The following is an 18,494-nucleotide window of genomic DNA, read 5'->3' as shown; positions in this document are numbered from 1 at the left end:
AGTGCCTGCCAATGGACAGAAACTCTGACGCATCGCCCACCGGATCAATGCAGCTCCTGTGACTTCATCCCACACGTCCTGGATTTCCATGCATTGTCCCTGGGCGTCAAAAGAACCCCGCATTGCAGTGAGGATCCAAGACTGCACACCGGAAATCGTCACAAAGCCCTTGCAGCATGGAAAGAAACGACGCATACTGTGCCGCATCAGTAAATCCAACCCATACCTTCCTTTTTCCAAGCATCAATTGTTAATTTTTAAAGACTCAAGACTCTTCTTAACATTGCAAAACTGATAATTCAACTTGTGCTTATCAAATATTGTCGTTTTGACCTTAAATTAATCAGATGAATTTTCTAAACCTGTGTGGTGTATTTTTTGTGGCGTTTCAACACTGTTGTTGCATGATTTATTGCACAAATACTTTGCACATTGCCTTCTAAGTACTGCTCAGTGCAAAGCTACCAGAGGGTGTGCACAGGATAATTTGGATTGTATGAGACTTACCCTGACTAGGATTGTGGTCCCTACTTGGACAAGGGTGTATACCTCTGCCAACTAGAGACCCTATTTCTAACACAATGCAATTAGTATGACAAGGAATTTAAATGTTATTCTTTGTATTTCTGTCATCATAATTAGGGATCACTTGCTAAAGGCACTGCATAATGTTCATATACATTTGTAGTACTTGGCCATCACCATAAACAGTTATGAAGCACCTGGAACAACATAATAATGCATGGACGTAACAAAATATCTACATTTTGAAATTATTGGCCCGCTCTTTATTCTATCCTTATTGACAAATAAACTAAATAAAGTAACTAAATAATGGTTTACCTTCACAATCTTCTAATACAGGCATTTACTTATGCTAATATTGCATGAATGCTTCCATGTGTTTTAAACCATTCAATAGGTTAGGGTTATGAAAAGTGCATAGGTGTTTTAGTGATGTTGCTAACCTGTCTTTGTAGTGACTCTTAGCAGTTAAGTATGAAACCAGAGAACATGTGTTCAGTACAACGGTTTTACTGCTTCCCAGTGGGCTTGAGCACAGAATCTAATTCCTAATAAGAAAAATTATGTTTTGGGACACAGGAAGAAAATGTAATCAGGGTTGAGCTTAGATTAGAATTTGGATAGTCAAGTCTGAGTTACTTCCTGGCATGTATTTAAATTGACAGCATCCTTTCCAGAGCAAAGTCTGAGATACTGATGGATATTTATCATATGTTCTCTGTTTTTGAGGGGCTTAACTTGCAAGTTGAAGTGTGTGGGAGGGAGCAATATGAAGCCTGTGGTACTCCATGAAGAGGTGGTGAAGGATCAGAGGAGACTTGCCCAATCCTTAACACACAGGATCAGTTTTTTAGGTAGGACCTTATAGATTTAATGAAATTTCTTTCTATTCCAGACCTCTTCCAGAGTGGGTTGAGGAGGGGTCTCACTGTTAAGTGTTTCAAAAGTTCCAGTGAGTTTAAGAACAACAAAGAAGCATGGTTCTCTTTTGCCTAAAATCGATAGTGCACCACTCAACTGATAGTGTTGTTTGTTCAGCGCTGCACACTTCCCTGAATCACAATCCTGACTGGTCAAACCTTGCTCTTCTTAATGTGATCTTTCACTTACTTGTTGACTATGCACTCTAGTGTTTTGTCAAAGACGGTAACACTGGTACCGTCCTGAAAATGATGAGCTCTTCTATGTCTGCATAAGATTTTTGTAAGAAGGGCCTGACTTGTTCTTTTTAGTCTGTTAAAGAATGCTGCCTCTTATAGAGACCAGTTTAGGAGTTTTTACTAGTGAGTAGAAATGTTTCACCAGCGCTTTGGTTACATAGCCATGGATGAGATCTTCATCATGTCACAATAGTTGTAGACATTTTAGGGTTCTTTTGTACCAGGCTGATAGTTTGAGGTGAGTACATAGGACACCCATTTATTTATGAGTTGGGGGTTTTAATCACTAGGATGTCATCTTAGACCCACTGCATCTTGTTGATGAATTTGGTGATTTATTAACATTTGGAGGATGAACTGTCCAGGACTCTTTTTTGGGGTGGTGTAGCTATTTTGCTAACCATGTTAAGTAGATTTTTGGCACAAAAAAATCACTTTGCTCCATTCTTGTAAAATGTAGAAGGTGCTGGATTTGTTTTTACTTTCTCTCTTTTGAAACCAATGGGAACTATTTCATCAAGAACTGCAGATGTAATCCTGTAGTTTGTTTACATTTTTCACCTGCAATGTTTTTGAATAGAGCTTGTGGATTAATAGTTTTTAAGTTTTCTGCATTTCATTAATGCGCTTATGGATTGTCCTTTAATGATAGAATTAGAGAATGAACTTCCAATGGCCATCTGTAAATGGTCCAAAGACTACATTTATGTGAGTTTTTGGTGGTAGCCAATTATTCTTTGAGTTATTACGGATAGTAGCCTGGCCACCATGCTTGTATATGCTTGGTCAGTCTACATTTTGTCAGGGCTATGGTCCATTATATTTAGGGGTATTTCGTGTTCCATTGTATGCCATGTGTCATTACTGAAACTGGCCTGACTATGGCACTTTCTATGTTGTGGTATTTTATACTGCCATAATATGGTGATTTACAGGTTTTGATATTGTGGATACAGACCTGGCATACATGCTTTCCGTGATGACATTAATGATACCTGGCTATGTTGTTTTATTTCCAGGCCTTGTGTTTCGTGACATAAGGTAGGAACTCTACCCTTAAAGATATCTCTGACTTCAAGAAGAGGTGGGTGTAAATGCAGCAGAACACAACTAGTAAACAAGAGAGGCCACTTGCACTCGCTAAATGTGCTCTCGTGCTAGGATTTTTCCCCAAAAATTATGCAAGAAGGCATAATCACCAAATTATCAGAATTCTGTGTCAAAGACTAATGCGGAATTACCGAAATTACTCTGATCACTTCGGCGCAATTGGAATGACGACCGAGCCTACTTCTAAGTCTGCAAGACCTGTAACCTGGAGTTAATATATAGCCTGCCCCTTTCTGAACAACAGGCCTAGGACCATGAGCAGCCAAATGCTTAGCAAGCAGCCACCTGACCCATAAGCATCTTTGGGCAGTGAGAATCTGTGTTCTTCTAAGAAAGGACTGCATATAGAGCAGAGATCTAGCATAATTGTATAGTATGGATGGCAAGCTGGTACAATCAGGCCTGAGCATAATTTCAATTACACTGGAGTAATTAGAGTAAAATTGGTAATTCCCGCATTACTCTTTGACATGAAACTAATGATAATTAAATAATTACTCCTTCTTCTGTAATTTGAGGGAAAAAATCCTAACATGACAGAACATTTATCAAGCACAAGCGTCTGCTTACTTTAACTATTTGTGTTCTGCTTCACTTAAACCTATCTCTTCACACAAAATGCATCCTCTTATCCATTTTAGACGCAAGGGTGTATTTTGCAATATGAAAATAGTGCTAAATGATAAACTGGAGGGAAATCCTACCCTAAATGCACTTTTAGCACGCGTGAATGGCTACACGCTAAATGTGTTCTGTTGCATTTAGCACTATTTGTTATTGCAAAAATGCTCCCTTGCATCCAAGATGGATGCACACAATTCCATGTAATGTCACAGAATTCTCAGGTAATTCTGTTTGTTTACGCTACACAGAATTGTGCAAGTTACAATCAACTTTATGTTATAATCAGAATTATTATCATGAAATTCTTCAGCATCATCCTAGAGTAGTAAAGAACAACAGATATTTATTAGAGAAGCCCTGGAACGTGACAGCAGAACTGTGGAAAACAACTAAAATCATTATTATTTTATCCCTTTTCTGGCCCATTGACATGATGGGATGCTCCCTTATGCAAGAACAGTGAGGGTCACTATTAACATGCACAGTAGTTTTCAACAAGTCTGATCTGTCTTACATATTACTTTTGAAAGTCATCTTTTAGTGAGTCATGTTATCTGGAATAGACAATGCTTCTGTTGCTGTGAATACAACATTGTCTGCCAGGTGTACATTTTGTTTTGTAGGCACCTACATGAGTAGCTGCAAAAGATAGCTACTTCTTATGTTTTTTTTTAAGGAAAACCGAGATTTGGGGATATTGCCTTAAAATCCCTCCATGTAGGCCTGCACAAACGTTGATGTTTTTACCAGTGTATTTGGACTGTGAAATGTTCTGTTGGGACAAATTTGTTTCAACATTTTCTTGATGTTAGAGACACATCCAGGCCCACCTAGGTGCAAGTTCTACACTTTCTCATTATATAATTCAGTAATAGGCAGGACCTACTTTTTGATTCCAGTCTAGTTTTGCCTCTGGCTTTGTGTCCACATTCAGAACAGAAACACAAAGCTTCTTCAGCCAATCTCCCTGAGGTATAATATATATTAGGATTTTTCTCTACAAGAAGGTTCATTTGACCAAGTGCTAAACCAAACCAACTAAAAAAAAAGTATGGTTGTTTGATTATGTCCACCTTATGAAGGCAATCAGTGAAATCAAACCTTACCTGTACAAACATGCATGACCATGGTCACAAATATTAAATTCAGGCACTCGTATAGGAAATAAAGAAATAAAATAAAACTACTTTAACTTTGAAGCAGATGCAACTAGGTGTAACTAGCATGTATCCAGCTCTGTAGGCAAATAGTTACTTGTTGGTTGAATCTTTCATGTTATTAGTAGGAGAAGCATAGTGGAATGCACAACACAAATGTGGAAAAAGAAGGCTGGATCTGTGGCAAATTTTACCAATATTTACATACAATTTGTCAAAGAAACATTGGTGTCGTTTGATTTTTACTTATGACATAATTGTGATTAAGATGCACCTGAATATTGACTTAAATATGGTACTTAAATACAGATTTCCAAAACATCATTTGACCATATTATTGTGGTCAAAAAAATTTAACTTAAAAAATATCGAAGGCCATAATATTCAGTATTATATTTATTCTTGTCAATAACGTTGTTTAACATATTGCTCACTAAACATTGTGGTGTTAAGTGCTATAATTACTAATGTTGCAACGTTCATGTTTAATAATATCCCATAATGAAATAACTGTCTTTTCACAGTTTTTGTTACATTGTTTTTTCTTTTTACCTTCTATTTTGTTTTAGGTTGTGGGTTATATTCAGAATTTGGTGTCTTCATTTCTATGTACATTTTTAAAGAAATTAGCATTTTTATATTGAATTTTAAATATTTGAGCAGTTGTTTCGAAATGTGGTTCATTTATATTGGGTTGTAGTGGGTGGGTAGGTTTTCTTGGGAGAGTTCAAATGTAATTTTCGTTTATGTTGAAAAATGTTGGATATATTGGGGATCAAAATTTTGTGAGTATAGTTTCATTTAAGTATTGCTTAGTACATAATCAAAAAACATTATAATTATGTGTGTTTATCAAAACTATTTTATGAAATTTATACTGTAATGTAAAATAAACTTGTGTTAAAAATATATACTTTTCAAAATAAAATGTACATTTTTAGTTATTTTTAAAAAAAGGCTAATGTTTTCTTCTTTCTATGCATTACAAATATAATCACACTTGTCATTTTTGTATACATTTTTATAATATATACATTTTTAAAATACTTTTACCTTTATCTAGATAGTTAATGTTATTGCTTTTGCATTTTTTGATATTTAGGTTCACTCAGCTGCCCATTAAAAAAAGCATTTTAAAGTATGTAAAGCAGTACTTTTGTAGCCCTTCTTTTATATACCCTTACATACTTTTTATGAATTGTCACTAAAACATTAATAATGGGAGTAAAATAGAAATATGTGAGAAATATTCATATACGATTGATCCAAACAGAAAGAAGTGCCCCCTCTGTGCAATTCTTACTATTCAGAAGTTTGACATTTCGAGGCTGATTTAAAGAGGACTTAAGAAAGCGCTTCTGTAATACTACTTCCCAAAAACCTTAAATGTTTTTATGAATTGGCCCCTTTCAAAACAGATATTTTGGTAAAGTCAATTATTATTTTTAAAGTACTATGTGCTGCATTCACAAAGGAAGTAGTATATCTACATGTGTAGATTTGCAACTATTGTTAAGTGTAGATTTGTCACTTTCTGGAGTTCACGAAAATTCCCAGATATCTTTGCAGAAAGCTTCACCAAGCATAGGTTGACATGAGGATTCCTGAGAACTCACGTGATTTCCCGTTAGGGAACATGCTTCCATTATGTGCAGTGTTACCTGGCGGAAAACTCTGCACAGTGGAAAGAGTATCCCTTAAACAAATTGTGTAATGTGGAGACATAACTTCCCCTGCAACCACTCCAAATATATGGGTAACGCTGTCCCCTTCCCACCCTGGAAAGTGATTCACACTAGAACTGCGCTGGAATACAAATCTGATTCCTTCCAGACTGGAAAGATAAAGTAAGGATTTGGGGTTGTTTGTGGGCATTGCCAAACATCCGAAGGTAGCAATCCTTTGGAATGCCTCAGAATGTCCTTGTTACAACCCCTTGAGTTGTGTTCATAGGTGTGGAGAACTTATCACCAGTAAATAGGCTTAGGCCTGCCTTTGTGATTTTATGGCAAGCGCAAACAAGGTACATCTGGGCATAAACTCATGTTTACAAACAAATTTACCTTTATGATAGGACTTTGGCACATTTTTTTAAGCTCATTATTTTTTATGCCATTATTTTTGTATTTTACAATTTGAAGTTTAGAAAATTTAATATTTTCTCCACAAAGTATTTTTGGTCGCAATATTTTTGTACTTGATCTTTTGACATACAACCAACAAAACATCTAATAGATGGAAATACTGAACCTCAATAATTACTTTAAGTGAAACTGATCAAGGGGCTATTTTGCAATCAGGATTGCTTCAAACACAATAAGGCTACTACCACACAACTTCCCACTGCCTTCTTTCATGAACCTGGAGAAATTGAGAGCTAAATTGCCCAAAACTATTAGAAGACTTGGTTAAGAAGGCATTTTCAGTATGTAAATTACATTAGTAGTCCAGAGGTACAAGTTTTTTCTCTTTACAGAACAGCAATCCTTTAGGAAAGTAGCACTACTGCTCCATTAAAAGAAAGATACCTTTAGTACAAATGAAAGTGTTGCCCTTTAGGACTGCCTTACAAATTGCACTTTAATTTTGATGGAGCGGATAACTATTATTACCGACCTCATTGGAATTAAAAGTTCTACAGATTTACTATGGGGCCAGGTTTTTTTCTCTTGGAGATTATTCCCACTCCAGGTAACATCTCTGGAAGAAAACACAGTTGAAAATGAGATATTATGGGAAAATCAGATGTGGAATTACACAGGGCCTAATAAGGAGTTTGGCAGACGGGAAGACCCATCCACTGAGCTTCCAACTGGGAGTTTGGCACCACACTGGCTACCCTCACGCTGGACCAGACCGTAATCAGCCGGGCGGCGCTTCATACAGCACCACCATGGCTGAATCCGACCTCCACCACAGTCAGCCCATCAGGGTCACTGATCCCGCAGGAGATGGCAGTACGCGTCTTGATGTATCAGTTGGACGGCCACATCAGCGGCGGTCCTGACTGCCACTGCGAGGCTGGCAGTCTCAAGGTCACCAGCCTCATAATGAGGACCATATTCTTCCAGTAATTCCTCATTTTTAAAGGTTTCTCTGGGTATCACTCATAATCTGCAAGTAACTCTGCAGGTATCTGCAGTGTTGTGAGACTATGGGCCAGATATAGAGAAATTGCGCGTTTGTGATTTTCTATTAGCAAATTTTGGGCGATTCGCTATTAGGAAATCACAAACTGTGATGTACTACAGTGTGTTTGACGGTGTTTGCGATTCCCAGTGGGTAGCAAATTGACCTGCCTCACCAATATTCATGAGGCAGGTTGCAATGTGTGGCTCACTGAAAATGACTACAATCACAGGGATGGTAGCCTAATTGGGTCAGCAAACCACCATATCTGTGACCGCTTTTTAAATGAAGCAATTTTTTTTCTTTTTAATGCAGCCCATTTCCCGTAAAGGAAAATGGGATGCATATCAAAATGAAAAGTTTTATTTTTTTATTTTTTTAACAGTAGGGAGAGGTCTGTGGGATCACTGCCTGCTTTAAAAAAAGAAATAAAGGCTACCTAGCAACACGTTCCCATTGGCAAATAGGTTAACACCTCCTTCACGGAGTCAGTAAAATGTGAATGTTTTTCTACTGCATTCCAGTCGTAAAAACATTCATACACGCCCTTAACATGCCCCTTCCAAATACTGACTCGCAAACCCTATTTTGAGATTCTGTAATAGTTTAATAACTTGCTAAATAGGGCTTGTACATGGCCCAGTTCGCCATTTGCGACCAATAAAACCTTTTGTACATCTGGCCAAAGGTGTGCTGGGACCCTTGTGGTTCTAAGCAGACTCCATAGAGGAATTACGTAACTTGCTGGGAGGTGTTAAGGTGTGGTCATTAACAGTTATGATGTGATCTGAGAGCAGTTTGTGATTCTATGCTGAGGAATAAAGATGTCTGTTTCAGGGCTCGGTCTGTGGCGTGGTACTTTAGATGCTCCTGAGCTGGGAAGGATGCTACAACTGCCACCAAGTAGAGGATATGTGTCCAAAAGAATAGAGACTGATCTTCCTGAGATTTTGGGACAACACAACAATCGACTTGCGCAGGCCACATGTGCCCAAATTGATGAGAAGCAATTCAAAGCTGGTGGGTGTATGGAGTCGAAGCCCTGCTCAAGCCCATTTATGGCCCTCAAAAAAGTGGAAGGCCCTGCAGAGTAGAGCACTCAAACAGCCCACCAGAATCTGTTAGTAAGGCTGAAAGAAGAATATGTGTTGCGACATAAAACAGAACCATCATCGATACAAAATGAAATGCTAAAGGCAGTAGTAACCAGGTACGATGCAAAAAGCTAAATGCAATGATAATCAAGTGGGAGAAATGGAATCACTACCCACCGTCAAGAAAGAAGACTATGATACATGATTTCAATTCAGGAGTAATGACCTAAGTGAGAATACACAGCCGGTGTTTGCAGAAGGTCTAAGTGAACAGTGGCAGCCATCCAAACTGCATGTACTCTCAAAGGTGGTAGAAAAGAGCATGAGGAACAACACAGCTGTGTTTCTGAAACCACCACCACCATTCAACACCATCAAAAATTAAAATAAGAGCACCAGATGGACCGCATGGATATAGACGTTTGATGACTTCATAGATGTCCTAGATGAATTAGATGACAAGAAGATCATTAAGTACTTAAAGAACCTTGCCGGTTACGGAGTAAAAGAAGTGCTGAGGAAAATCTCATAGACTAATGCAATATTGTAACATGAGATCAAAGAAGCATTAGGTTCCAAGTTCAATCTGATGGCGAATGTTGACTATGAAAGATACATTTTCAAACAAGCGAGACAGCAAACTGATGAAACGATGGATGAGTTTGTTGAAATAATTTACTTGCTTATCAAACACTGCAAGTTTAGTGAATGTAATGATGAGGAAGCCATATGTCTCATGTCATTGATGGCCATCTTTCAGATTCTTTCAGAAAGTGAATATTGAGAGAGATGCTCAGCCTAGAGAAAATACTAATGGCTGCATGATCCGATGAAAGAGTAGATCGACAAGCTGCTGAAATGGAAGCTCTAACAGTGAAAAATGAATCAATGTTGGCCATGAAAAGCAACCATAAGCACAAGGTAGATGCACAGAAGTCAATGTCCTCAAAGAAGAAAATGTTGTGTTATGGTTTTTCATTTCCCCATGAAGGTAAATGTCCAGCAATGGGACAGACGTGCAAATGTTGCAGGAGGGAAAACTACTCCATAATGGTTTGCAAAGTGAAAGAGAAACCAAATACGTCACAGCAGAAAGAGAAAATGGATGCCAGAACGTTCCAGAAGCATTTTAGCCACAGCCATACAGCCAAAAAGCAGCACCTGTTGCGATAAGCAGAAACCCGACAAAGTCGATCGTCCTCAAGCTCATCCAACACAGGCTCTTCAACGTCATTATCAAGCACCTGTTAAGAAGATGGATGTGCCATGATGATGTCGTTCAAGGAACGACAGACGCATGTCGGTATGACCACTCGCAAGGAAGAACAAAAGACAAAGGCAATCTGTCAAATGAAAGAACTGAATTGATTAAGACATTGCCCCAAGATTACAATAAAGGTCAATGGTTGCCACAGAACCTTTATCATACAAGGTGATTAAGATCATGCCAGTCAAAAAGTTTAATTGCCTGTGTTCTGTGCCATGCCTCGACACGTCAAACATGAAGGTATACACATGGGCTGCATCCAAACCGTTAGAGAGGTCAAGGGTGATACATAGAAACAATGCGACATAAAGCAGTACCAGTGCAAGCCTATTTCTCATTTTCAAGGAACTTTGGGCCTGATTCTAACTTTGGAGGACGGTGTTAAACCGTCCCAAAAGTGGCGGATATACCACCTACCGTATTACGAGTCCATTATATCCTATGGAACTCGTAATACGGTAGGTGGTATATCCGCCACTTTTGGGACGGTTTAACACCGTCCTCCAAAGTTAGAATCAGGCCCTTTGTCTGGTGCATGCCTACTCAGTTTTGCCACTGCTGCGGACATGGGAGTGCAAGCCCTTAATTTCAACCTTAACTCAATCTGAAATTGTAAATCAGTTTCCGTTATTGTTTCATGGCCTAGGAAGGCTCAAGACAACTAAAGTGTGACTTCACATTAATGAGGACATTCGTCCTGTTGCCAGCGGCACCTCCAAGTTGCTTTTCACTTGCAAGATGCTGTTAAAGAACTAGAAAAGCGTTTGAAGCATGACATCATTCAGCACTCCACTGGTCCTACACCATGGGCTTTACCCATTGTGGTGGTGCTAGATAACGATAGTGGAGGTGTAGTGCGTATCTGTGTTGATATGCGCCAGCCAAACAGAGCAATCCAGAGATAACAAAATCTTAGTCCACACATAGTGGACATGATCCTGTAACTGAACGGTCCCAAAGTCTTCTCCCGTCTTGACCTGAACAAGCGATACCATCAACTAGAGTTGGAAAAGATGTGCGGGAACATCACTTTTTTGACTCGTTTTGGTTTGATACAAAAGTTGATTATTGAAGTGTCATCAGCTGCTGAACTTTTTCAGGATGTTATATGTTGAATATTTCAGCCTCTCACACCTGCTTTTAAATACAGTAATAACATACTGGTATTTGGAGCAAAGCAAGTGGAGCATGACAAGGCTCTTACGCAAGAGTGCAAATAACTTGCTTATGCAAGTCTTACTGTGAACGCAGCATAGTGTGAGTTTCACAAAACCAAACTTACATTTCCTGGAACATATTCTCTAATGGGGAAATGACTCCTATTCCAGATAAAGTGCAAGCACTGTCAGCTCCGTGCCCCCCTCCCCAAGATGTCACCATGCTGAGATCTTTCTTGGGCATAGCCAGTTATTGCTCAAGGTACATTTGTGACTTTGCTACAGTGACTGCTCCATTGAGAGACTTGGCAAAATGAAATGTCCCTTTCCAGCTGTCTCCTGAATGTGACCAATGCTTCAAAAGAATAAAACAAGCAATTGAGAATGCCACCAAGGTGGCTTATTTTGTCCCTAAGTTACATAATGAGACCACAGTAGATGCAAGCCTGGTGAGGCTGTGGTCAATCCTTGCTCAACCTAATGGTCATTCAAATGCTCAGAGACACATCGTGTCTCATGCCCTTTGAAGCCTGTTTGCAACAGAACATGCCTATTCTCAGCCGGAGAAGGAGAGTCTGGCTCTAGCGTGGGCCTGCGCACACTTAAGTGTTTCTATAAGGAAAGCGTTTCACTATAATTACTGGCCACCAAGCATTGCTCACTATTTTTGGAAACATGAAAGTCAAGATGCCCCCTCACATTGAGAGGTTGGAGTTGTGGCTGTTGGAGTATGACTACGCCATTGTATACAAGACAGGTAACAATGAAAACCCAGCAGATTACTTTTCACAGATACTACTACATCGTCATAGTGCAACATCTAAAATGGCTAAGGAGTACATTAACTTCATTGTGAGGTCCAATATCCATTGAACATATTATTGATGCTACCAATTCTGGTGAAAACGTGTAAATCCTCAATGTCATCATTTCAACTCAATCGTGGAAGAGAGACACTCAATCTTTTGCTGACGATGTTGAATTAAACATTTCTTTACATGTACACAATGAACTGTCTGTAGCCAAGGAAAATGTTCTATTGAGAGGCTTGACGATTGTCACACCTGAGGGCCTCAGACAGAAAGTCATTTAAATAGTCCATGAATGACACTGTGACACTGTAGCCACTAAAAGAGCCCAAGACTGAGTGTGGTTCCATGCTCAGATGAGCGAGCAGAGAAGGAACTAAACTAGTGACATATTTGCAACTGCCTTTCCTCAAACGTAACGCAGCATCCAGTGACAACGGCTGACCTTCCTGCACAGGTTTGGGAAAGAGTTGCAGTTGTCTTCTTTGGTCCCTTATGGAATAGATATCATCTTATAGTAGTCATTGATGAGCATTCATGCTTTACTTTAGTAGAGGAGCTATCATCAACAACCCATGACACTGTCATCGAGCAGCTGGACGACATCTTTGCAGCATGGGGTATCACTGCCATTCTCAAATCTGTTAATGGTCTGACATTCAAAGCAAAGAATTCAAAGAGTTTCTAACCAGACTAAATGTCAAGCATCAAACCTCTGCGGCCACAAACCCATGGTGTTTTAGTAGGATTCATGGGTACCGTCAAAAGGGTAATTCAATTAGCGTCAATGGACAGGATCAAGTTAAACCAGTCCCAGTGTCAAGTCTTCTGTACTTATTGTTCAACTCCTCACTCCACAACTGGTGAGAGTCCTGCTACCTTGGTATTTTGGAGAGCCATTGGAACCAAACTGCCACAGTGAACTGACCTTTGAATGCTGATAAGGTTTGTGTCACAAACACTTCAGAAAGTGCAAGATGACAACATATGCTGACCCACATCAACAAGCTCTGGAAACAGTCTTTAATGAAGGTGACTGGGTCCTGATCAAACAGAAAAGAAAGTGGAAAACAGACACTCTGCTGTTCATCCTCTCAGGGTGGTGACTAGGGGTGGGTGGTGAACTCTGCTCTGCTCTGCTCGCCGTGTTTTTTCCTCGTTAAGTTAGCGAGAGCAAACAAGGAAAATCACCACCTCCCAGTGAGATTTCTCATTGCAGGTAGTTGTGGGTGGTCGCTACTGCTCGCTTTCAGAAATTCCGTTTGCGTTGAGGAAGTTGCTGCTAGAGTACAAAATCTACTAAAGTGGCAGAAAAGAAGCCGCGCCCTCTTGCGCTACATGTGGTGCAGTTCACTGATTTTTCAGCGCTGTACAAACACTCAGTGCTAAAGATTTGTGTGAAAGGCATGACCTAATGCACTCTGCCACTTGCGGAACTCTGGGTTGCGCGGATTCGTTTTTTGGACACTTTTCAGAGTTCATAGTGGAACTCTGCGAACTCCGCCCACGCCTAGTGGTGACCTGCAAAGATCACATAGTGACGGCCAGGGTCTCAACACATTTTAAGCAACTACTTCAATGATCATCAGCTCCTACAAATACAAATGAGGCGATCCACCCTGACAGTCCAGATAAACATCAGGACCAGTGCAATATTTGCACAGAGTGCATCTCAACTACCTCATACCACTTGATCTGGACGTCTAGTGCGAGTGCCTTGATGACTTGTTGGAGAATTATAATGTGACTATTGTTTACACTTTGTATTTAATAAGGGGAGACGTTTAGCGTTGCAGTTCTAGGCATGCTCCGTAGTGGAACTGTACAACTTTCTGGGAAGTGTTAGGGTGTGATTTTAAATAGTTATGACACGAGCAGAAAGCAGTGTGCAATCCTATGCTGAGAAAGAAGGACATCTGTTACAGAGCTGTGTGTGTGTGTGGTGTGGCCCTTTACATGTTACCAGGCTGGGGAGGACGCTACAGTATTGCCCTATCAAAAATATAGAAGTCATGGGCAAATCCAATTGCAGTTGTAGTAGTCCTGCTTAGAATAGCAGCTACTACTTCATTGAAGGATACTGCGGCACTACCCAGACATCCATGTACAGCTCTGGGAATGAATTGGCCCTAATGTGAAAAAAGGAGGCGTGAGCTTTCTTGAGCTGATACTAACACAATAAAAACACATTATCTGCCTTAAGTGGCCTCGGTGACCTCTGGTGCTGTATATAAAATCTAAATAAATAAAAAAAAAAATAGCACCTGCTTAGAATGACAGCTGCGACCCAAGGAAATGACCATGGATCTACTATTAAAACAAGACGCCCCATTTTCAATCTAGTAACAATTTGTGTGACCCGGTCAAAATTAATTTATTTTCTTCAATTCACTTTTTGAAGGCACTGCATTCTTCTTTACATAAGTCGTCTTATTTCCCAAAAGTCAGTCCTCCTACGGCCATTTTAGTGCTCACTGCAACAGAACTAATTGTTAGTACTTTTTTACATGTACATCTTACTAACATCAAATAGGATAGCTGGAATCTAGCTTTTAAAGGGTCGTAAGCCAGGATCACAGTGTGTTTATATATAGGTTTGAGTTTAAGAAAGGGATGAAAATGGGGACAGACTAGATTAAAGCGCAATAAACACACACGGGCACACATTAAAAAATTCGGCATTGTTATTTTTGTTAAGTTAATAGCTTAACACGCATAACACCCAAAACACAATCAACATGGTCAAGGATAACACTTTTTGTACCAAGGTATCGAAATCCGACTGCATATCTTGTATCTGTTTACGTTTAGAATGACAATCGCATGTACAAACAAAAACAAACGTATGCAACTAATTGGTTTTGTTGAAAAAAAACAAAAAAACAAAAACATCACATGAGCGCCAGCTAAAATAACCGGTTGTAACAGTTCGCAATTTCCAGCAGAGGGCCTTCGCATCATACACAACAGATTCGCGTCTAGCGCAGTGCCAAATGATAACATTTCTGCTGAGAGAGCGCCAGAGCTTCTTACACGCTCCAAGGCAGGGCCGGCTTGAGTGCGGGGCGGCCGCACCTGGTGCTGACCTGGATAGTGGGGGGTGGTGGGACTCTGATCTCAGGGGGCAGCTGTGTTTAGCAATGACTTAATACATTTGCGAAAAGCTCCTTGTGCGTCCAGCCTTCAAGAAAGAATTAACATTTCAAGATGCCTCTTGTGAATAATGTTCCTGTCAGGCAGAGAGTATGAGTTTTGTCTAGCGCTTTAACTCGCCATAAAGGAGCACAGAGGGTTAACATGCCTGCTGCAAAGAACAGAGCTATACTTTATGTGGATATCTGAGTGAATTAGTAAAGCCAGCCTTTACACGCGCTTTAAAACCGATGAATGTATGTGAAAGGTAGGCTATGGAGAGATGCAGGGCACATTTGTCGGGTGGTAGTGAGGGAATCCGAGGAGGTGTTCATGGGGTGGGGAGCGCCAAAAAAGACTGTTGCACAGGGCGCCGCCATCTCTAAAGCCGGATCTGCTCCAATGCAGTGAATGGAGCCCTCTCTCTTAAAAGCAACCAAAGCCCGCAAGGCTCTGATCGCGCCATGCCTCAACAGTGGGCTAACCCTGAGACTCTGGACGCTTTCCACCTATCAGATAATATATGCAGCTTGCAACTGCTTTTAAAGGTATGCAGCGCAGGAAACAGTGTTAACTTTCTTTGCTCAGACCTTGCTTGAGTTCATCCAGGGCAAAGTGACGAATTTGTAGGTTTTGCTGAAGCACTGCAGGGTCCATCTGCTTGTAGCGACTGATCTCTTTGCCGTGTACAGCATTCAGTAACGTGCCATGAGAAGGAGGGGTGACAACGGAGAAACTCAGCGTGTCCACTGGTACGTCCCGATCCTCAGCATTGAGTGTGGCAGGGCCGATTTCACACATGTCCCCTTCCATGATCTGTAAAGCCAAGAATGCAGAAGATGGATTTAAGCAGCCCAATTGAGGCAGCACCGTTACAGTTATGTGCAACATACAACAGCCAAGACAAACTGCAGCTACACAAACTTAGCAGAATATACAAATCATCAATCAAAAAAGCTAAAAAAAAGGTACTACTCAGACAGAATTCAAAATGCTCAATCTACAACCAAGGAATTGTATAAAATTCTCAATGAATTTCAAAAACCTAAATGTATGGAAGGAAGTCATCCCACTACTCAAGATTTCAACAAATTGGCAATTCAATACAGAACCAAGGCAGACACATTGGACTCCTACTTAAAACAGAAGAAAAACATAAGCACCAACCACTTTCCTAAAATACCCTCTAAGAATAAATCAACCCAACCTCTACAGTCCTTCAAACAAATATCCCAAGGTGAATTTATGGATTTGGTCAAAGCAAGCAGACCTTCCGGTTGCCCTTCTGACCCTTGCCTACCCCAAATCTTCAAGAACATTCTTCTATCTACTTCTGCTGCCACACCTGTAAGAAGAATCAACAACTCTTTAACTTCAGGAACTTTTCCTGTAGACCTGAAAAAGGTACATACAACCGTTATTAAAGAAAACAAACCTAGACCCGCAAGACCCCAACAACTACAGACCAATCACAAATGGACCTTTCCTGGGCAAATTGATAGAAAGAGGAGCATTCACCCAGATGTCACAATTCATCGAAGACAATTCTATACTTTCAGACTTCCAAACTGGATTCTGCCCAGGAAGAAGCACTGAATCGGCACTCATAGCAATCTGGGATGATCTTAAAAACACAGTTGAAAGCAATGAAGTTGCTGCACTACTTCTCTTGGACCTCTCAGCTGACTTTGATACGGTTGACCATGACACCCTAATTCAAAGACTCCACGAAGCTGGTATACAAGGGATTGCGCTCGACTGGATTACTTCCTATCTTCAAAAAAGATCTAATATCATCCACTCGCCCCCCTTCTCGTCCGAACCCTACCTCACAAAAGCAGGGATCCCCCAAGGATCAATCATCTCACCTTTGCTTTTCAACATCTACATGATGTCTTTACCAGAACTGATCAATGATTTCCATCTCACATGCTACAACTATGCAGATGACACACAAATACTACTTAAATTAGAATGCCCCAAAAACATTGAAAACTCACAAATCTTCAGGAGCCATCTCAAACTAAATACCTCCAAAACAGAAATACTCATATGTGGTGACTGGAAAAAGTATGACACTCTGTGCGTTTGGCCTGACGATCTCGGCCCCCTTCCCCTTTCTCCAAGGATGTTAAAACCTAGGAATCACCATGGATTCCAAGTTAACTATGAATGCCCAAGTGGACAAATTAGCACGAACAAGCTTCATCACCTTGAAGACTTTATGACGCATCTTCCCCCACCTCGGATTTCCACACAAGGTGCAAGCTACTATCTTGCTTGTACTATCCAAACTGGATTATGCCAATGGCCTCTACCATGGATCATCTCTATCTATTATGAAAAAACTACAATGTATCCAGAATTTCACAGCCAGGCTACTATTACATGTAAAGCCGCAAGCCCATATCTCCCCTGCCTTGAGAGCACTACACTGGTTACTCATTGCCAGAAGATGCACTTTCAAGCTGCTTCGTATCCCCCACAAAGATATACATGGAACAGGACCGCTTTTTATCAGAAACAAAATAACCAAATATATCCAAAAAAGAAACCTCCGCTCAAGATTGGCACCCTGCCTTAGAACACCACCATACAAGAAAAAGACTATAGGTAGTACATCCTTCTCCGTTCAAGCAGCCAAACTATGGAATTCATTACCCCCAACTATAAGAGTCACAGATAACTTTATTGTCTTCAGAAAACTACTCAAGAGTTGGCTCTTTCCTTCAGAACTACCATACTCAAACAACTATGGACTACATATGCCTATGTTGATAAATATTTTTTCTGATTATGTGTATATTTCTAGTTATGTATAGTTCTTTAGAAAATTTGTGTCGCTACTATGTCATAACAATAAAATACACACACACTCTTTAAACCTGTTTGACTAAGTATATTTACCCATGGTTCTAATTATGTATTATATGTGCATATGTGTGTGTATTCATGTGTGTTTGTATATATATATATATATATATGTATATGTTGTTTCTGTTCTTGGCATGTCCGTGTGTCATTGCATGGCTCCTGGCTGGGTTGTTATACTAGATATCTATGAATTCCTGCTCTTATCTTATCACACTTATCTACCCATCATTGTATGTCATGTTTCTATCAAACTATCCTCCATTCCCACTCTGACTCATCCCAAATCCTTTCTACTACTTTCATCTCCGAAATAACTCTGCCTAATCTCTTCCCTCCGCTTCCACACCTAACTCACCAAACCTCACTCTATTACCATGACCTCCCACACAACCCTACTAAATTCTCCCTCATTTATCTCACCCTGCTACTATTCTCTCCCTAACCCTTCCACAGACT

General features: G+C 40.1%; 1 protein-coding gene across 2 annotated transcripts in view; it reads right to left on the bottom strand.

The window, feature by feature from the left end:
• LOC138293366 (FRAS1-related extracellular matrix protein 1-like) overlaps nucleotides 1-18,494 on the bottom strand; it is an 892,846-nt gene that overhangs the window by 517,982 nt on the left and 356,370 nt on the right. For both annotated transcript variants that reach the window (XM_069232561.1, XM_069232560.1), the window contains exon 20: nucleotides 15,755-15,980. In XM_069232561.1, coding sequence (XP_069088662.1) covers nucleotides 15,755-15,980 — 226 coding nt within the window. The remainder of the gene's footprint in view (nucleotides 1-15,754; nucleotides 15,981-18,494) is intronic.

This window comes from Pleurodeles waltl, chromosome 4_2 (genome assembly GCF_031143425.1).
Source record: "Pleurodeles waltl isolate 20211129_DDA chromosome 4_2, aPleWal1.hap1.20221129, whole genome shotgun sequence".
Taxonomy (NCBI): Eukaryota; Metazoa; Chordata; class Amphibia; order Caudata; family Salamandridae; genus Pleurodeles; species Pleurodeles waltl.
This window is presented reverse-complemented; position numbering and strand designations above follow the sequence as displayed.